This window comes from Erinaceus europaeus, chromosome 4, assembly GCF_950295315.1.
Source record: "Erinaceus europaeus chromosome 4, mEriEur2.1, whole genome shotgun sequence".
NCBI classification, from domain to species: domain Eukaryota; kingdom Metazoa; phylum Chordata; class Mammalia; order Eulipotyphla; family Erinaceidae; genus Erinaceus; species Erinaceus europaeus.
The window spans coordinates 101,413,064-101,435,168 of NC_080165.1; the positions used below are offsets into that span (position 1 = coordinate 101,413,064).

Genomic DNA, 22,105 nt, shown 5'->3' on the forward strand with positions numbered 1-22,105 from the left:
TGGTTCCAGATAAACATTTGTAGCATTTGTTCTATTCTCCTAAAAATTGTGCTTGGGATTTTAATGGGGATAGCATTCAATTTGTACATGGCTCTGGGTAGTATATTCATTCTGATGATGTTAATTCTTCCAACCCGTGAACATGGAATATCTTTCTACTTCTTTGTGTCTTTTACAATTTCATTGAGTAGTGACTCATAATTTTCAGTATACAAGTCTTTCACTTCTTTGGCTAGGTTTATTCCTAGATAATTTATTGTTTTTGTTGCTATAGTAAAAGGAATTGATTTCCAGATTTCATCTTCTTCTAACTTATTGTTTGCATAGAGGAATGCCACTGACTTTTGTATGTTAATTTTGTAGCCTGACACCTTACTGTATGCCTGATGATTTCCAAGATTCTTGCTGGATTCCTTAGGTGTTTCTATATATACTGTCATGTCATCTGCAAATAGGGAGAGTTTGACTTCTCTTCCAATCTGTATCCCTTTAATTCCTTGCTCCTGCCTGATTGCTATGGCAGGAACTTCCAACACTATGCTGAATCCTAATGGTGATAGTGGGCAGCCTGTCTAATACTTGGTCTGAGGGGAAATGATTACAGTTTTTCACCATTGAGTATGATGTTGGCTGTAGGTTTGCTATATATAGACGCACTATCTTGAGGAATTTCCCATCTAGTCCCATTTTTTGTAGTGTTTTTATCATAAAGGTATGTTGTATTTTGTCAAAGGCTTTTTCTGTATCTATTGATATAACCATGTGGTTTTTGGTCTTGCTTTTATTGATGTAGTGGATCATGTGTATTGGTTTGCATATATTAAAACAACCTTGCATTCCTGGGATAAACCTCACTTGGTTATGATGAACAATCTTTTTAATATACTGCTGTATCTGGTTGGCTAGAATGTTGTTCAGTATTTTAGCATCTGTGTTCATTAGAATTGATCAATAGTTTTCTTTTTTGGTTTTGCCCCTGTCTGCTTTTGGTATCAAAATGATATTGGCTTCATAGAAGCTGGAAGGGAGTGTTCCTATGTTTTCTATCTTGTGGAAGACTTTTAAAAGTAGAAGTACTAGTTCTTCTTTGAAGATTTTGTATAATTCATTTGTGAAACCATCTGGTCCAGGACTTTTATTCTTTGGAAGGTTTTTGATAACTGTTTTAATTTCATTAGCCGTGATGGGCCTGTTCATATTATCTAGTTCCTCTTTATTTAGTTTTGGAAGTTGGTAGGTATCTAGGAAATCATCCATTTCTTTCAGGTTCTCTAGCTTGGTGGCATATGGTTGTTCATAGAAGCCTCGCATGATATGTTGAATTTCTGTGGTGTCAATTGTGATATCTCCTCTTTCATTTACAATCTGATTTATGTGAGTCTTCTTCCTTTTTTGTTTTGTGAGTCTGGCTAAAAGTTTGTCCATTTTGTTCACTGTTTCGAAGAACCAGCATTTATTTTCGTTGATCTTTTGCATCATTTTCTTATTTTCAATGTTATTGATTTCTGCCCTAAATTTAGTGATTTCTGTCTTTCTGGTTGCATTAGGGTTCCTTTGTTCTTCTTCTTCTAGGTCTTTAAGGTGCGCAATCAGCTTGTTTAATTGTGCTTTTTCTTGTTTCCTAATGTGTGCTTGTATGTCAATTAAATTCCCTCTCAGTACTGCCTTAGCGGTGTCCCAATGTTTTGATAGCTTGTGTCTTTATTTTCATTGAACTCTCTAAACATTTTGATTACTTCCTTTATTTCCTCTTTGACCCAGTAGTTGCTAAGTAGTGTACTGTTGAGCTTCCACATTTTGGGACTATTAGTAATCTTTTGTTGATTGTTAAGTGTTAGTTTAATTCCACTGTGGTCTGGGAAGAAGCTTGGGATGATTTCAATGCTCTTGAATTTGCTGATGCTGTCTTTGTGGCCTAACATATGGTCTATCCTTGAGAATGACCCAGGTGGACTTGAGTAGAAAGTGTATTCCAGTTTTTTGGGGTGAATGACTCTGAAAATGCCTAATAGTTCTAGTTTATCTATCTCCTCATTTAGCTCCCTCATTTCTTTATTGATTTTCTGCCTGGATGATCTGTCTAGTTGAGAAAGTTGAGTGTTGAAGTCCCCTACTGTTATTGTGTTGCTGTTACTATATTGATGTTGCTCTTTCAGTAGATGTTTGATGTATTTAGATGACTTCTCATTGCGTGCATAGATGTTAATGATTGTTAAGTCCTCTTGATTGATTGGTCTTCTGAGCATTAAGTAATGTCCTTCCCTATCTTTTAAAATTTTATTTAGTTTGAAGTCTACTGTGTCAAATATGAGAATAGCTGTTCCTTTTTTTGTGGGCCATTGGCTTGTGCAATCGTTTTCCATCCTTTCAATTTGAATCTGTGTGTGTCTTGTTAAGTTAGGTGGGTTTCCTGTAGACAGCATATTGTTGGGTTGTATTTTCTGATCCATCTTCCTACTTGGTGCCTTTTAATAGGTGAATTTAGGCCATTGCCATTTAGTTATTTCAAATATTGAAGATATTTTAATACCATTCTTGTAGATTTTTAGAGTGTTCTGATATATGGCATATTTATGGTGGTCTGACTATTTATAGGAGACCTTTTAGAACTTCTTTCAGGGCAGGTTTGGTGATAGCTGATTTTTTAACTGTTGCTTGTCTGAGAAGTTTTTTATGCCTCCATCTAGTCTGAATGACAGTCTAATAGGATACAGTAGTCTTGATTGAAAGCCTTTCTCATTGAGCGCTCAATAGATATCTTGCCATTCTCTTCTGGCCTGTGGTGTCTGTGTGGAGAAGTCTGCTGCTAATCTTATGGGCTTTCCTCAGTAGGTGACTATTTTTCTCTTGCAGCCTTTAGGATCCGTTCTTTATCCTTATTCCTTTTCATTCTAAATATGATGCGTCTTGGTGTCTTTAAGTCTGCTTAATTCTGTTTGAAACCCTCTGGGCTTCTTGAACCTTTATGTCTTTGATGTTGTCCAGACTAGAGAAGTTCTCAGCTATTATGTCCTTTAGAATGCTTTCTTCCCCTCCCTCTCTTTTTTCCTATGGTAAGCCAATAATGCATATATTATTTCTTTTGAAGTCATCCCATAGGTCTCTGTTGTTGTTTTCAGTATCTCTTAATCTCTTTTTGAGTTCTCTTACTTCTTTCTTAGTTGCCTCTAATTCGTCCTCGATCTTGCTAATTCTGTCTTCAGCCTCATTCACTCTATTTTCTCTGCCCTGTACTGTTTTCTGGAGTTCATTTATTTTGTTACCCTGTTCTGATACTGTTTTAGTATTACTTGTTCAGCTAGTTGTCTTCTTAGCTCAGGTATTTCTGCTTTCAGCTCTCTAATAACCTTGAGATAATTAGTGTTTTCTTCCAGGGTCTCATTTTGTTTCTGCATTTCTGATGACAATTCTTTCAATTCTTTACTCACTCCTGTGATTATTTCCTTAACTAGTGTTTGCATGTTGACCTCATTATTTTGTGCTTCAACCTTTGGGGGACTTTTAGCTGGACTCTTGTCCTGGTTCATTTCTCCAATATTTCTTCTTATTGGTTTAACCATTCTATATAGTATATTATGAGGTCCCTCTCTCAGGACTTTTCTAATTACTGATCACTCTTGCCTGAATTGACTTGTGTCCAAGTAAGGTAATTAAAGGGTTCACAGTTGTGGAAATTGACAGTTGTTTCAATATTATTTTAACCCCTGAGTTGGAGCATAGCACCCTAAAAGCCTCTTTTGTTGTTTTTCTTCTCTGTAGGCTATGGGAGACTGAGGGCTTTTAAACTATAAGTAGGCTTCTTAGCTTACTCTCTCATTTCTGACCAAGAGATACAGGAGGGTGGGGTGGAAATAATCCAGTGGTTATGCAGTGTCAGCCTAGGGCCTCTCCTCTGCTGCAGCTTCTGAAGGCAGTAGCAATGGAGACTCACAGTTACATTTGGTGAGTCTTAGGGGAGGTGGTGTCTCAACTGGTAAACTGCCGGACTGTTACCAGGCAATCTCTCCCTAGGCTCCTCTCTGTCCACAAGCCACATGTATTTGCACTCACTGGTGATTTGGTGGGTTCCTGAAGTTCTAGTCCTGTCTTGTTGTGGTCCTAGATGATCTCCTTTGGTATTTCTAGTTGACCCCTGAGATCCCATTTCTATTCTACTATGGATTACCTCATTTGGAGTTAGAGTTTCTTTACTTCTTTTCCTATAGGACTCCTTTCAGTAATTCTTGCAAGGCAGAGTTGGTGGTGGTGGATTCATTCAGTTTCTGTTATATTTGGGGAGGTTTTACTTGAAATATAGACAAACAGACTCTTCTAACTGTTCCCTCCTGCTCACCTGTGGTTGAAATCTTTGTCATCTCTGGCTGCCACAGGACAACAGACCCTTTACTTATATCCTTGCTCTCAGCTGCCAGACTGAGCTCTTGGCCATCTGTGTGGAATTGCTTCACCCCTGTGTTGAAAACTTAGTGTAAGTACCCAGACCTGGTTGGTGCAGCCACCTCAATACTCTCTGACACTACCTCTCATGTTCTCTCCACATTGCTCAGCCCAGCCACACCACTGCCCTGTCTTTCCACAGATGGCATACATGTGTTCTCTTCAGGGCCCTTGCACAGGGAGCTTTTCTCTTCCTGATTTTCTGAGTGCTCAGAGAGGCTTGGCATCCCCTCTCAGAAAGCACCTTCCTGCCTTTCCATCACACAGTGTTTCCTTGTGTTGCTCTCATTTTCTCTGTGGAACTAACACATTGTATCCTTGTCTCCAGGTACAAGGGTATCAGCTCCACTACAGTGGTAACTTTGCAGCTGTACTCAGCACCTGGCACATACTGGATGTTCAATGCCTGAACAGCCTGACACCTTGTTTTACTGGACTGTGCAGAAGGGACAGAGTGGGGGGGGGACTGTGAGTGTTAGGAGTGGACCTGACCTGGAGGTGATAACGGGTCACCTCTGCAGTCAGGGACGGAGCTGTTAGTCTCTGTAGCCTTCTGCCTTTGGATGTCTCTGTTGTGGATGTCTTGTGTGTGTTGTTCTAGAAGCTGGGCTTTTGGGATGGGGTTTTGACTCACCAGGATAGAGACGAGAGAGGAACAGCTGCCCTCATCTCCCTCTAATACTTTCCCTGTCTTTTTCCTTTCAGCTTCTGTATCAAGAATGGGCCCGCTATGGAGTGTTTTATAAGTTTCAACCTATTGACCTCATCAGGTGAGACTTGGGAGGGGCCTCTTGGGAAGATCCTAGAGATGCAAATCATGACAGTCATCTTGTCTTCAGATCCTGTAGTCTGATGGGTCAAGCAGAGGCCTCCTCTGTTCTAGATTGTGTGACTCACCCACACCCCACTTCATTCCTCATGAATGGATGCAGCTTGGGGCTGGCTGGGTGCTAGCTGGAGACAGAGTGGCTGCTGCAGAGGGGCTAACAAGTCCTGGCTTCTGTCATGAGATCTTCAGAGCTTATGGTCGCTCATCTTCTCTGCCTACTTTTTGGGGGTATGTGTGTGTGTGTGAATGGAGTTCTCTCTCTCTTTAATTTCTTCTCATTTCATTTTTTCATTGAAGAGTTTATGTATATCTTCTATTTTTCTATATTTATTTTTATTAGAGATTTAATAATGATTGACAAGATTGTAGGATAAGAGGGGTATAATTCCATACAATTCCCACCACCAGAGTTCTGTATCCTCTCCCTTCCAGTGGAAGTTGCCCTGTTCTTTATCCCTCTGGGAGTATGGATCAGCATTCTATATAGGGTACAGAAGTGGAAGGTTCAGCTTCTGTAATTTCTTCTCTGCTGCACATGGGCATTGGAAGGCTGATCCATACCACCATCCTGTTTCTGCCTTTCCTTAGTGGGGCAGAGCTCTGGGGAGTTGAAGTTCCATTAATGAGAGCATCTGCCTAGGGAAGTCAGGTTGGTGTCATAGCAGTGTATGCAAATTGGTGGCTGAAAAGCATTAGGATATAAAGCAGAACAAATTGGTTAATAATCAGGAACCCAAGGTAGGATTATGGCAAATGAGATTTGGGGTCTTCATGTTGGAAGAAGCTAGGAAGTCTATTTTAGGTTTATATGGAGTTCCTTGTTATTGCCTCTCTTCCTTCCTCCTTTCTTTTATTTACTTTATTAATGATTTAATAATGGTTTATAAGATCATAAAATTATAGAAGTGTAATTCCATACTAAACACACCACTACAGTTCTGTGTCCCCTTCCCCTCACAAAGAAAACCATTAAAATTCTCACAAAATCTTAGTGATGGTGTGACATTTTTAAAAACAAGTTCTTATGTTTCATTTCTTTATATTGCACATGTGAGTGAAACCTTCTGGCAGCTGTCTTTCAGAGAAACGCATTTGGTAACAGAAACTATAGCAACACAAGTGCTCGAACACAAACACCAAAGCAAAGAACCTCAGGATAGCATGTATGATAAGAAGGATAATAAAATGAAAAAAAGTGTGTAGTAAAGATCAAAAAGTAGTAGAGAGAAAGTGACATCATTTAACAAGACATAGAGGAATGTGCATGTAAATGTATCATACATAAAATTATTATACATGTCATTCATATGTAAGTATATTATATATAAACACACCTAAGGGAATCTTTCTTAAACTGTTCTTGTCTCACCATTTTTTGCTTGAGCATCCTCTATCATTACTTCTTCACCTCCCTCCCCTTTCATATTTAAAGTTATCTCATATTTCTATTTGTTATTGTCTTTCAATTTGTCCCCTCCCCTCTTCTCTTTTCCCCTCCCCTCTTTTCTTCTCTTCTTCCCTCTCCTCTCCTCTCTCTCTCTCTCTCTCTCTGCAGATCTGGGGCCTTGAATGTACACAATTTTACTGCTCTAGCTTACTTTTTCACTAAGATATAAAGAGACAGAGAGAGAAAAATTAGAGAATGGGGGACATCAGAGCTGATGTCATTACACTCCCATGTGACACAGGGAGGGACTTGAACCTGGACCGTGTGCATGGCAAAGCAGGAACCCTACCAGGTGAGATCTCTCTCTCTGACTCCTTTGGTTGGTTCTTGAGAAGGATCCTGGTGAAGCAGATCCTTGGATTATGCAGGGGTAGACACTGGTGTTGACTAAGAGAAGACAGACCTGGCAAACCCCACACATGGGGGACAAGCTGGTTAGCCCAAGAGAGAAGGTGGCCTTTGTGTGACATCTCCAAATGAGAAGGGAGAAGAGACTGAGTCCTAGAATCACTCCCTTTAGTGCTACCCCTGCAGTGATGCCCTGTTATCTCAAAGCTTGGAAATATCCCCAGCTTCTCTGCAAGTACTTAGAATGCACTAGGGTCAACTGTCTTCCATCCTATGGGTTGGGAGTTTTAGAAGCTCCATGGGTGGTAAAGTGCTCAGCCTCTTGCCAGGTGGGCTTAGTGTGTCTGTCTGTCTCTCTCCCCATGGCGGCAGCACTGTGACATGGTAGAGCATTGGGCTAACAGCCTGGATTTTCTCCCCATGCCAGACCACCAAAGGCCATTGCTCCTCTGGGCAAGTCCCATTCCCTCTCTGGTCTTCAGGATCCTGGTGGCCCTTGACATGGAAACTGAATTTGGGGTGGTGGTGGTGGGGAGTCGGTGATGAAATTCAGTAGAGAAGCTCAACTGGAAAAGTTGGGACCTTAGGGCCTGTGAAATAAAGATCCCACAGTGGGGTCTCTTGTGTGGCTCTTCCCATGAGCAAGGCCAGCAGCCCCAGAGACAGACAGTGTTACTGGCTGATGGTCCTGGGTCAGGGGTTGGGGGCAGAGGATACTGAGAGGGGTGCGGCAGCCAGAGGAGAGTCCAGCGGGTGGCATTTCAGATGCTTTTTGGAGAGTAACCTTGTCCCATGGGAGCTAGGGTGGGTGGCTCTTGGCAGCAGGTGCTGGTTCCAGCTGACGTCTGCTAGCCCAGGCACTCCATTTGGGGGTGTCTGTGCTGGAGGCCCCCTCCTACAAAACCTCTCACCTCTGGCTCCCTTTCCCCTGTTCCTGGGACCACACCCAGGCGGCTTTGGCTTCCTCCATGTGGCTGGAGGGGGCTTTGATCATCCTCTCCTGTGGCCACCCACTCTGTCTCCTATTTTCACCAGCTATTCCTTCAAACCTTAAAAATAGGATGAAAACACATTCTCCTTCCCAGAGAGCCCTGCCACCCCCAAGACATCAGGTGACTGGCCACCCATGCATGCAGTGACCCCATATATGCTTGCTTGTGGCCACTGGAGCAGCGTCTTCTTAAGCGATAGGTGGCGTTGGAGCCCCGCTCTGGGCTTGGTAGCTTCTGAGCACAGGGCTGGAAGCTGGCTAGATGGGGCCCTGCGGCTGAGCAGAGCTGGATGCTGTCCCAGCTCCTCACACACCTGCTGGTGCAGTGAGAGTCCACAGTGTCTAGAGGCTAGAGCCCCACAGGCTGGAGCCCCAGGCATCACTGGACATTGGCTGCAGACATGGGGTGCAGTGAGTGTCAGGAGCAACGGGGCTGCTGTCTGCTGGTGGCATCAGTGACTCTGACCTCAAGTTACTGTCACAGGTGACTCTGGTGAGAAAGAGAGGCAGAGAGAAGAGGCAGGGACACTGGGGATTTGAGTGGGAAAGCAGAGACAGGGAGGCGAAGAAAGGTGGCAGGAGAGCTCAATAAAAGATATGAGGGCCCCCGAAATTGCTCCCCTGGATAGTGCGCTGCTTTGCCATGTGCACAGCTGGGGTTTGAACCAGGCTCCCACTACACCAAAGAAGCTTTGGTGCTGTGGGCTCTTCCACTCTCTGCCTCTCTCTCTCTGGGGGTGGGGAGAGGGCAGGCAAGACAGAGTCTCCGGCTCAGCTCTCCTATAAACCTACAAAGTTCATTCCAAGCTGTTGGCTACATCTCATTCACTCTGATTCTGTCCGTGTCACTTCCTTCCTGCTTCCTGCCCATTGTCACCTGTTCTCCTCCTCACTCCCTGCTGCCCCATCTGACACCAAGTCACCAGATGTGCCTTCAGTGCCGTTTCTCCATCTGTCATTTCTTCTTCATCTCTGCCACCACTGCCTGTCAGGACTCACTCAGCTCAGCCTCGAGTACAGTAGTGACAGTGTGGTTCCCTGGCTGCTGGCATCAACTGCTCCCTCTGTGGCACACACACTCAGTGCTGTCTGTGTTGCAGGATCTTCACAAATAGCTTCTTCTGTTTTCCTCTCTTTGTCCCCCTCCCATCCCCACCCCAGGGATTTGCAAGAACTTTGCACCTGCTTAGTTCTACAGCTCCCAGCAGGTATTCCCCCCCCCCCAGTGAGGAGAGACACTAGAGCACCACTCTACCATTTGTGAAGCTTTCCCTTTGCATGATGTTCACATCCGGGTCCTCATATGTGGTCAGGTTTGCACTCCCCTGGATAAGCTGTCTCTTGCCCTCAGAAAGAGTCTTTTACAAGTTGAATATGGTAATTCATACAAAGGGCCCGGCAGAGATAGCTCCTTGGCACTCATTGCCTCATTTTTTAGCACTGAACTTCTGTTTCTCCTGTGGAGCCAGAGTGATCTCCCCTTGCCAGCCATCTGGAACATTCTAAAGCTTTAAGTGGTTGTGAGCCCAGCAGGGTAGTAGATGTGTTTTCATTTGGAGAACATTGTGGGATTAGTTATATCTCCTCTTCTGCAGGCCTCTGTGCCTATATTTGAGGTTTGAGGTTTGAGGCTCCTTCCCTAGGTGTTGACAGTGGACAGGGCTAGGATGTGTGTGGGGGGGAGGTGGAGTTGACTGTGCCCCTCTCTCCAGGCACCCCCAGCCTTGCTGCTGTCCCTGCACCTGCACCATCCTTCCTGTCCAGTAGGTTGCACTGTGACACAGCTGATGGCTGGTGCCCAGCCCTGCAGGGCTACTCCCCCATGCTGCCTTGCACTAGGAGACTCTGAGCCTGCAGGACTGAGCTCCTGTCTGTCTGTTTGCCTACCTGTCTGCCTGTCTGCCTGCCTATCTATCTATCTATCTATCTATCTATCTATCTATCTATCTATCATCTATCTATCTAATCTATCTACCTACCTATCTATCTCTCCCTCTCCCAACACCCCTCTTGATGTATGTAGTAGTTGCCTGGGAAGTTCTTCAGGGAGGTGACCAGCAGATGTAGCTGGTAACCAAATAAAAAAGGGGACGATGCCTTAGCAGGAGGAACACAGCTCTTGGAGTCTCTTCAGAGGCCTGAGGAGGTCCTTGCAGCCCAAAGAGGTGGCTTCTGCCTATATTGCTGTGAGTCAGCATCCTGCTGTCCCAGGCAGGGAGGAACCTTTGCTTTTCTAAGAACCAGGGACCTTTTGGTGTTTTGTTCAGCTATAAACAAATATCAGCTAGGGCCCAGACCAGCATTTTCTCTAGAATTCATGTCTGCAGTTTTTCTCCCTTCCATTTTCTTTTCTATTGTTCCCTTTGGCAATCACTGGAGTTACCACTCTGGACGGACATTTATAGCTAGAGACAAAAGATAGACACACACACACACACACACACACGGAGGGAGAGGGGAGAGAGAGAGAGAGAGAGAGAGAGAGAGAGAGGACATCATCATCTAGGTTACTCATGTGACAGAGCTTGCACTAGCCAAGTAAGCTGTTTTGCCAGCCACAGTGTGATTTATTAGCATAGAGCTCTTCATTGCTTTTTAAAATCTCACTTTTTAAAGATTTTATTTATTTATTGGATACAGAGAATGAAAAATTGAGAGGGAAAGGGGAGATAAGGGAGACAGACAGACACCGTCAGACCTGCTTTACCAGTTGTGAAGCTTTCCAGTTGCCTGTGGGGACGAAGGCCTTAAACCCAGGTCCTTGTGCATTGTAATCTGTACATTCAACTGAGTGCCTCCACTGGCCACTTGTTATTTTTTACTTTTTTAATATGGTCCTGGGATCGAACCCAGGGCTTCACACATGGAAGTGCATATGAGTGGCTTTACCTGCTGAACCACTTCCTGGCCTAGTCCCATTCGTGGTGCTCTCAAGGGATATGAGGAATTGAACCCAGAGCCTCATGTACCTAATGCATATAAAAGTGTGCACTACTGCTGGACCAAGCTCATTGGACCTTCTTTATATGGAGGTTTTGCTGTGGATGAATCAAAGCATTTAGCTTTAAACATCTGAATTTGATTTACCCCATGACCATATTTTTCTGTAGTGCCATGCATTACATTAGATTAATTTTCTTTCCTTTTTTTTTTAGTGATTAAATAGTGGTTTACAAAATTATATTATTGGATATAGTTCCATGCCACACCCACCACCAAAGTTCTATGTCCTCACCCTCGAAACAATAACCACTTACAGAAGCCAAATCTCAGAGATAGTTTGGCTATTCCTTTTTTACTTTCAAACTTCCTTACATCCTTTCCTCTCCTCTCTTCCCTCTCTTCTCCTCTCCTCTCCTCTCCTCTCCTCTCCTCTCCTCTCCTCTCCTCTCCTCTCCTCTCCTCTCCTCTCTTCTTTTCTTCTCTCCTCTCCTCTCCTCTCCTCTCCTCTCCTCTCCTCTCCTCTCCTCTCCTCTCTTCTTCTCTCCTCTCCTCTCCTCTTCTCTCCTATTCTCTCTTTTCTCTCTTTCTTTCTGTTCATGTGGTTCAAGTATATTTTACAAATGAGTGAAGCCAGAAAGCATAATCCCCTCCAATTTCATCCATTTTGTGCTGAAGGACACAGTATCATCTGTTCTAGTAGTATTTTCACTGAGCATATATTCCACAATGTCTTTCTCCATTCATTTCCCTCAAGCTGACATGCAGAGAGAGTCTCCTCTTGCCTCTATATGGCAGTGTGAGGACGAGAGGGCCCAGACATTACTGTGTCCCAGGCAGTGGTCGTCTGTGTTTGGAAACTTACTACAGGGACATGTCTCCACAGCAGCCTCTTCAGCAAACCGGCTGTACAGACTGGAGGGGCTGAGAGGCTCCTCCTCAGCCCTGCTTCCTTCAGGAAGGCCCACTTCACACGAGAGGCTTTCTGGAACCTGGGCCCTGGAGCTGGCAGTCACCTGTATGGCATCTCAGGGGCTCTTTCATAAACGTTCTGTTCTGGGGTATGATCAGCTCCCACACTGACCTAGGAGTGATGCCGAGGGTTAGTGCTATCTCTAGAGCCTTTGCACATCTCCTGTGGTCGCTCTCACTGTGCCCCCACATCCCTGTCACCTGAGATGTCACTCCTCTGCCCTGCGCATGGAGATCCTTCCAGAGCTGAGAGCTTGCCTGCCTCCTGCTGCAGAGCAGAGGTTCTTGTCCTCAGAAAGCCAGTGTGATTCCCTCCCTCCCTCTTGGTCCCCACTTCCATCCTCCTGAAATGTGACCCATCCAAGTCCCCACAGGAGGGAGAGTGAGTAGGCCACATTCTTTCTTCTGAGGCTCAGAAAGGCCTGGCCACAGCTGGTTTGGGGGAGGGACTGAAGATAGAAAAAAATGTTGATCAACTAGTGATTAATTATTTCCTGAGTCCTGCTGCCTTCCCTTGATCCTTCTCTGGGATTTATAAAGGCAGTTCAGCTCGAAGCAATAAACATTTACTGACGCCGGCAGTGAGCAAGCCTCTCTGCCAGCTTGGCCTGATGAGGAGGTAGTGCAATGAATAAGGTGGAGTTTGTGCCCTGAAAGATCAGACAGTTCTTTAGGGAGACAGACCCACACAGCAGGGTAAAGAGAGGGATTATAGGGACTGTACAGACAAGTATAACAGTACAGGACACAGATTGGTCACTGCTAACAAAATAGGGGGAGGCTTTCTGGCAGAGGTGGCACTTGAATAGAGAAGGTGGCTTCCTGGATGCCCAGCGGTGGTACATCTGATAGAATGCATGTGTGATCATGCAAAAAGAACTGGGTTCAGGGGCTGGGTGGTGGCACACCTGGTTGAGTGCACATGTTACAGTGTGCAAAGACCAGGGTTCGAGCCCTGCAGGGGGAAAGCTTTGTGAGTGGTGAAGCAGTGCTGCAGGTGTCTCTGTCTTTCTCCCTCTCTATCACCCCCTTGATTTCTGGCTGTCTTTATCCAAGAAATAAATAAAACAATAATACAAAATATTTTTTAAAAAGATTTGGGTTCAAGCTTCCCATCCTCATCTGCAGGTGGGAAACTTCACAAGCAGGGAACAGAACAGTGCTGCATGTGTCTCTCTCCCTTTCCTCTTGCTCTCTGTCTCTATCTCTCTATCATTCTCTATCATAAAGAATAAAAAACGGCTCCCCACCTGCAGGGGAGTCGCTTCACAGGCGGTGAAGCAGGTCTGCAGGTGTCTATCTTTCTCTCCTCCTCTCTGTCTTCCCCTCCTCTCTCCATTTCTCTCTGTCCTATCCAACAACGACAACAACAATAATAACTACAACAATAAAAAAAAAAACAAGGGCAACAAAAGGGAATAAATAAAAAAAAAGAATAAAAAAAAGACTTTCAGGAATGGTGGAGCCATGCAGGCAGCATATAACCCCTTGGCAGAAATAAATCAGTAAACAAATTTAAAGAAGTGCTGTTTTTGATAAGGACAGACATCCTTAGGAGGTCTCCCCCACCAGTCCAGGGTGTCCCGTGTAAGAATTTATTGCTTAGCTAGATGTGGGTTGTTGGAAATCATGTTGACCCCAAATCAGGCCTTCATGCTACACATTGGGCATAGTCTGATAAATAATTTTACTTGCTGGCTTGCTCTTTCTGAACTCTTCCAGCCAGGCCTAGGCTACTGGCTCTGTCCTCTGAGTTATCTGGGAATCTGAGGTTGGAAGGAGGTGAGGATGCATTCCATAGGGGAACTAAGGAGATGTTGCACCTATATAAGCAGGTCTCAGCATCTGAAATGCCCGCCTTAGTTGGGAAACATTTACATACTTAACCCAAAGTCCTGTGGGTCTGATGAATGTTTGACTTTGATTCTACGAGTCTGGGAGCTGAGCAGACTAGAAAATCAGGCAGTTGTGGGTTGAAGCAAAGCAGGAGTGATTATGCTGTTCTAGTTCCACAAGTGCTACAAGGCAGAGACAACAGTGCAAGGCAGGGGATAAAAGGCAAGGCTGTCTATTAAATCTGTCTATGACAAGTCTCCACCCACCATGCCACTCTCCTCATTGGTATCCTCCCAGAAAGAATGTGGTAGCTTTGTGACTGGCAAATGGACAGAGGACTGGAGTGGAATGTTCTCAGCTCAAGTTCCCAACACTGTGGTCTTCTGAGGGGGCCTCAGAAACTTTCTGTAGATGTTGCTTCCTACTGCTTATTCCGTCTTGCAGCACTAGCCATGTAGTTCAGAGGGGATACCTCAAGGCAAGGCCCACACATTTCTCACAGCCACCCAGAATTCCCCTGGAAGGAATGAGCTCTCTGGATCACCACTCATGGCCTCTGTTTATCATGCACTGTTTCCTAGGGAGGAAACCCTGATTGTGGGTCCCTTCAGCCCTTTTGTGTGATAAATGCTCAGTCTGACCTTGGGGGCCAAGCCATGGCCTAGCAGAGGTAGTGCAGGAACTCTGTGCCCAGCCTGGAAGGAGGAGTTCAGTCCCTCACCACCACTAGCTTCAGCATCCAGAGCCCCTGCTGACTTCTCTTGCGGACCACCTGGCCACAGGATCTGTCTACTGGCTGTGTCCAGCCACCAAAAATGGTCCTTAAGCCAGAGTGAGAACTCTGCTGACTTCTCTCCTTTGCATCTCAACACTGCTTTTGGGGGCTCTGCAAAATAAAAGCACCCCTTTGGGTAACTTAGACCTTTAAATTTATCCATTCGTGTGTGTGTGTGTGTGTGTATGTGTGTGTGGTGCTGGGGCCTTGTGCATGAGTGATCTCACTGCTCTCAGGCTGACTTTTTCATTTCCTGTAGAGAGAGGGCCAGAGGGGAATCAATGGAACTTCTTGTCAGTGCTAGTCTCACTTTCACCATGATCCTCCCATCAGCATCTTTGCTGTAAGCCCACCAGGAACATGGCTGCTACCACTTCTGCCACCCTCCATATCTCCATCACCAGCACCAAAGTCTGTCTCCTTGGTTCCTTTAGGAGGTCATAAGTCATCTCACCACACAACACACTCCTGAAGTTCCGAACATGTCCTCATATGACAAAGACTCCCATTGATCACCCTCGTGGAGACTCACTGGTGGAGTTAAGACAACTCAGGGTTTGCCCATGGTGCAGAGAAATAGGGAGTCCTTGTCACTTGAAGGCATGCAGAGAGCGTTAGGAGTCTTTTCTATGGTAGAAAGAAAGCTTAGGTATATGACAACTGTTCTGGACACAAGGGCTAATTTCAGAAACTAGGGGCCAGAAAAATAGCTTACCTGATAGGATATATATGCCTTACCATGTGTGGTTCAAGCCCCAGATGGGGTGACTCTTTCTAGAAATATCTGTGGGGTGTGTGGCAGTGTCCAAAGATCTTCAGAATGCCTAGAGAACATCAAATTGCTTGGGGGCTCACCAAATCCTGGCAAAACAGTGTGGCAAAGCTTAGATCATCATGGTTTAAAGAAAAGTACCAGCCAGACTGGAAGTTCACTGAGGAAGAAGGAAAGCATTGTGATCCAAGGCTTGGAGAGGCATCAGTATGAAGATGAACTTAACCAAATAAGAGCTCCCTCTTCTAGGAGGGAAGTGGAGAAGGAGAGAGGCTGGAAGGCAGACAGGACACTGAGCAAGTGTTTATGATTTCTGGGGTCACTCCTTGGGGAAACTCCTGAGAGACAATTTCATTACTGTTTCTGAAAGTTCATTTGCTTTAGTTCTCTTTATTCCACATACAAGTAAAACCATCTGGTAGTGGTCTTTCACTTCTTATTTCACTTAGCATAATCACCTCTAATTCCATCCATTGTGTCTTGTAGAATACAGTCCCATCTTTTTAAATTGCCGAGTAATAATTCCACTGAGTATATATCCCATGAATTCTTTATCTAGTTATCTGTTGATGAACCTAAATCTAATATTTAGGCTGCTTCCATTCCTTCGTGATTGTGAATCATTCAGGCATGAGCAAAGAGGTGCACAGTTCCCTTTGAGTTGATGTTTTCACATCCTAGATGCCTAGAAGTGGGATTGCTGGGTTTATAAGTTATTTCCATTTTTATTTGTTAAGGGATTCTCCACACTGTTTTCCATAGTGGCTGCACCATTTTCATTCCCACCAGTAGTACAACAGAGTTCTTTTTTCTTCACGCCCTCACTAACACTTGCCCTCTCTTGTTTAGTTGATGCTGGCTACTCTTTGAGGTGTCACATGGAAACCTCAATGTGGTTTTTTAATTTGCATTTTTCTAATGATAACTGAAGTGGGACTTTTCTCCCTCATATCTCTGGCTTGTAGATATGCTTGTAGATTTGTCTTCTTCGGAAAACTCCCTCTTCAGACCTTTTACTCACTGTTTTATTGGGTTGTTTGGTTTTTAGTTGCTGAACTGTGTGAGTGCTTTTATATATTTGATAGCAATTCCTTGTCAGATGTGTGATTGACAAATATTTCCACCCAACTGCTTGGTCTCCTTTATTTTTTATCACCACCAGGGTTGTAGCTGGGGTTTGGTGCCTGTTTGATGTATCCACCACTTCCAAAGGCCATTGTGGAGTCATACTATATTTTTCTGTTTTTCTATGCAAAATTGCATCATGACTTTTCTGACCTAATAGTAATAATGTGAGTACTCTACCAGGTGCACTACCGCCCAGCTCTTCAGTTGCCCTTTTATACTTGTGGAAGTTTCTATTGATGTGCAGAAACTTTAAATATTCATTAATCCATCCATCCATCCACCCACCCATCCATCCATCCATCCATCCATCCATCCATCCATCCATCCATCCATCCATCCTTCCATCCATCCATTTATTCATTCATTTTTTGCATTTGCCAGAGCTTCACTGCCCTGAGATGATTTTTCAATTAGAGACTGAGGGAGAGAGGGCAAGAGATCTCAACACTGAAGCTTCTGTTAGTGTGGTGAGGGCTGGGCTTGAATCCAGCTCATGTACATGACAGCATGGCAGAGGAAGCGCCCTTCTAGGTGAGCTGTCTCACTGACCCAAAGGCACTTGCTCTTGGGCTGCCCAAGTCTGGTTCCTGCTGGGTGTTGGCTTCCATCAGGACTGCCTGGGTCACGGAAATGTCTCCTCTCTGCTTCCTGGTGAGTGGGCTTGGTGTCCCCAAAGTTCAGCAGTCCTCAGAATGCGAGGTTAAGCACAGGTGGTACAGAGCGCAAGGACCAGTGTAAGGATACCGGTTTGAGCCTCCGGCTCCCCACCTGCAAGGGAGTTGCTTCACAAGCGGTGAAGCAAGTCTTCAGGTGTCTATCTCTCTCTACCTCTCTCCATCTTTCTCTCCTCTCTCTATTTCTCTCTGTCCTATCCAACAACGATGACATCAATAACAACAACAATAACTACAACAATAAAACAATAAGGGCAACAAAAGGGAATAAATAAATAAATAAATAAATTCTTCTAGCGTTTTTTCTTAAAATAAATAAATATAAAAATATCAATAATTAATTATTATTATGACCAGGTTAGTTGAGGGTTTGTTTTCTACAATAATCCAATGGTTAGTAATCGATATTAATATACTTGACTTCACTATGCTTTGAACCCTTTTACTAATATCTGAACTTCTTCAAGGTTTTGATCTGTTTGGCCTAAAGCTGCAGTTGATTTAGATGTTTACAGAGCTATATTTTCAGATAGATTTTTAGAGCTCCAAGAACAATTTAATCCCCTTATCAGAGCGAGATCATCTTGAAAATCTAAGATATTAAATGTTTAGGCAAAAACTAATATTTATGATTAGGGCTATGGTCTAGGCGGTTAAGGAACTTGAGATATTAAACCTACCTCCCCCCCCCCTGTCATAATTTCACATCTTTCCCACCACCGAAAGTCTGTGAAACCCACTCCCCCCCATAACCACTATAGTTTTCCAATTTAAATACAAGTTGTGTTGTTTCTGGTTGTTTAAGTATACGTGTTCAGTTCTCTAAATTCTACAAATGAGTGAAACCATCCTGTAGCTTTCCTTTACCTCTTTGCTTATTTCACCAAGCATAATGCTCTCAAGTTCCATCCATTTTATCCCAAAGAATGTAAAAATCCTATTTTTTTTATTGCTGAGTAGTACTCCACTGAGTATATGTCCCATAACTTTTTTTACCCAGGGACATTTTTGCTATTGTGTATAATGCAGCTATGAACATGGGGGTACATATATCCCTTCAAATTAGTGATATCTTGAATAAATGCCTAGGAATGGAATTTATGGGTCATATGGTATTTCCATCTCTGTTTGCTTTAGGATTCTCCATATTCTCCATAATGGTTGTACCATTTTGCATTCCCACCAGCAGTGTACTGGTGTTCCTTTCTCTCCACATCCTTTCCAATATTTATCCTCTCCTGTTTTATTGATGAAGGTCATTCTTACAGGTGTGAGGTGGTATCTCAATGTGGTTTTAATTTTCATTTCTCTGGTGGTGAGTGAATTAGAGCATTTCCGTGTATGTCTGTGGGCCATGTGTATCTCTTCTTTGGAGAACTGTCTGTGCATATCCTCTGCACACTTTTTTTTATTGGGTTGTTCTTTTTCTTTTTGTTGAGATTTGTGGGTTCTCTATAGATGTTTGATATCAACTGGTTGTCTGAAATATGCTAGGCGAATATATTTTCCCAGTTGCTGGGTTTCCTGTTTATCTTTATGGAGTTTTCTTTTGCTGTATGGAAGCTTTTAAATTTGATATAGTCCCATTTGTTCAGTCTTGCTTTTGTTTCCCTTGCCCATGGGGTGAAGTCTTCAAATGTGTCTTTAGTGTTAATGTCATGAAATGTTTCACCAATATATTCTTCTATGTATTTTATACTTCCGGGTCTGATATCCAGATCTTTGATCCATTTTGAGTTAATTTTGGTTTATGGTGTTAATTGGTAATCTAGTTTCATTTTTCTACATGTGGCTGTCCAATTCTGCCAACACCATTAGTTAAAGAGACTTTCTTTTCCCCAATGGGCAGATTTGGCCCCTTTGTTATATATGAGGTGTCTGTACATGTATAGATTGAGTTCTAGGCTCTCTATCCTGTCCCATTGGTCCATATGACCATTTTTGTTCCAATACCACACTGTTTTGATTACTACTGCTTTATAGTATAACCTGAAGTTGGATATTGTGATGCCTCCATTTTTTTTCTTTTTCCTTAGGAGTGCTTTTGCTATTCATGGTTTTTTGAAATTCCACATGAATTTTTGAATAATCTGTTCAATTTCCTTGAACTATGTCATTTGGATTTTAATAGGGATTGCATTGAATCTATAGATTGCTTTTGGCAGAATTGCTATTTTAATGATATTTATTCTCCCAATCTGTAAATAGGGGATATTTTTCCATTTCTTTATGTCATCCTCTATTTCTTTTAACAGTGTCTTATAATTTTCCTTGAAAAGGTTCTTTACATCCTTTGTTAGATTTAGTCCTAGGATTTGATCTTCTTGGATTCAGTTGTAAATGGTATTGCTTCCTTTGGTTTTGTTTCTTCTGACCCATATTTTGCTTAGAGAAATGCCACAGAATTGTAGGTATTGATTCTGTAGCCTGCTACTTTATGGAATTAATTGATGTTTTCTAGTAGTTTCTTGGCAGAGTTTCCAGGGTCCTCCAGGTACACCAACATATCACCTGTGAATAATGAGAGTTTAACTTCATCCTTTTTGATTTGGATTCCTTTGATATTTCTTTCTTGTCTGATTGCAATGACAAGGATTTCTAAGACTATGCTGAACAAAAATGGTGAGAGTGAGTACCCTTGTCTAGTTCCTGATTTTAGGGGAAAAGCTTTCAATTTTTCCCCATTGACTGTGATGTTAGTCATGGGCTTATCATAGATAGCCTTTATTATATTAAGGAATTTTCCTTCAACTTCTAATTTCTTGAGTAATTATTGTAAATGAGCATTGCACCTTGCTAAATGCTTTTTTTCTATATCTATTGATAAAATCATGCGATTTTTATTTTTATTTTTTTACTGATATATAGTGGATTACATTTATTGACTTAAAGATGTTGAACCACCCCTGTTTCCCAGGGATGAATCCCACTTGATCTTGGTGGATTATTCTCTTAATATGTTGTTGGATTTGATTAGCCAAGAATTTGTTGACAATCTTTGCATCAATGTTCATCAGGGATATAGGTTTATAGTTCTCTTTTTGTTGAGGTACTTTCCTGCTTTGGGGATCAGGGTGATGTTAACCTCATAAAATGTGTTTGGGAATGTTCTGGAAGAGTTTGAGGAGAATGGGTATTTTTTGAATGTTTTGTAAAATTAATTAGTATAGCCATCAGGGCCAGGACTTTTGTTCTTGGGTAGGCTTTGATTACTGTTTCAATTTCTTTACTAGTTAAGTTTATCTACTTTCCTTGTGTCAAGGTTGGCAGTTAGTATGACTCTAAAAATGTGTCCATTTCTTCTGAGTTGCCAAATTTGGTTCCATACAGATGTCTGTAATATTCTTGCCTAATATTTTGAATCTCTACCTCATCTTTTGTAATATATCCTCTTTCATTTTTGAGTAATTTTACCATAGTATTCTCTCTTTTTCTCTTGGTGAGTGTAGCTAGTGGCTTATCTATTTTATTTATCCTTTAAAAGAACCAGCTCTTGGTTTCATTCATCTTCCTAATGGTCTTCTTGTTTTCTATTTCATTGATTCCTGCTCTGATTTTCACTATTTTCTGTCTCCTGCTGATTGTTAGGTCTTTTTGTTGCTCCACTTCTAGTTGGTTGAGGTGGGTTGTTAGATAGTTTACTAGTGATATCACCTGTTTATTAATGTGGACCTGTATTGCGATGAACTTCCCTCACAGCACTGCTTTTGCTGGATCCCATAGGGTCTGGTAACTATTACATTGGTATAAGGTAATTCTTAATTTCTTTTTTGATCTCTCCAGTGACCCATTTATTATTTAGTAGCATATAGTTTAGTCTCCAGTCTTTGGGGAAATCTCTTTTCCTTTTTTGGTTGATTTCCAGTTTCATGCCTTTGTGGTCTGAGAGGATGCATTTTATAATTTTAATATTTACATATTTGTTTAGACTGTCTTTGTTGCCCAGCATATGGTCAGTCCTTGTAAATGTTCCATATGTACTTGAGAAGAATGTATATCCTTTGCTTTTGAGGAGGAAATTTCTGAATATATCTATTAAGTCTATTTCATCTATGGTTTCATTTAAGTTCACTATTGATATTTTTGTCCAGATGTTTTGTCTCTTGCTGTGAGTGGTGTGTTGAGATTTCCTACTATTATTGTGTTGCTCTCAATGTCTCCCTTGAGTTCAGTAACTGTTTGTTTTATATCCTTGGGTGCGCCTAAGTTTGGGGCATATATATTTATGATGGTTATATCTTTTTGTTGGATTGATCCTTTAACCATTATGTTGTGTCCTTGTTTATTTCTGATTACATTCTTTGCCTGAAAGTCTATTTTATCAGAGAATAGGATAGCTGTCCCTGCCCTTTTTTTTTTTTTTTTTTTTTTTTAGTTATTGGCTTGGAACATTTTGCTCCAACCTCTTATATTCAGTTTCAATTTGTCTTTTCTTTGACTGTGTATTTCCTGAAGACATTTAATGGATGGATTCTGTTCTTTAATCTATTTAGCTACTCTGAGTCTTTTGACAGGTGAATTGTGGTTTACTTATGTCCATTCTGATTTTTGTTTTGAGTTTATTTTAAATTGTTGAATCTTTGTCCATTTGTTTCTATCTGACCTTTTGTGTGGATGAGTTTCTTTGGTGAATTCCTCACTGATTTTTCTGTTTTCTGTAAATTTTTGTTCCCTTTTTTGTTTTATGGTAACTATGTGTGTAATAAATAGCAATGTGTATCTATAAAAGTTTTTTTAAGTTGATATTGATTAAAAAACATTTGATAGGGCTTCTTAATCTTTTAATTCCCTCCCCTATTTGCTTCTTGTTCTTTTCTATTTTATCGTGTTCTTGTTTCTAGTCTACTGGTGTTTACCTCACTGAGAACATGTGCCCCACTTCTTCCTCCTTTCCTGTATGACTCCATTCAGTATTTCTTGTAAGGTGGGGTTGATTGTGGTAAATTTCTTTAGTTT

At 42.4% G+C, this 22,105-nt stretch overlaps 1 protein-coding gene across 1 annotated transcript in view; it reads left to right on the forward strand.

Annotated features, from left to right (window-relative positions):
- Window positions 1–22,105, forward strand: part of ANO2 (anoctamin 2) — a 365,356-nt gene that overhangs the window by 141,158 nt on the left and 202,093 nt on the right. The window contains exon 10 of the mRNA XM_060190229.1: window positions 5,143–5,207. Within this exon, the coding sequence (XP_060046212.1) occupies window positions 5,143–5,207 (65 nt within the window). The remainder of the gene's footprint in view (window positions 1–5,142; window positions 5,208–22,105) is intronic.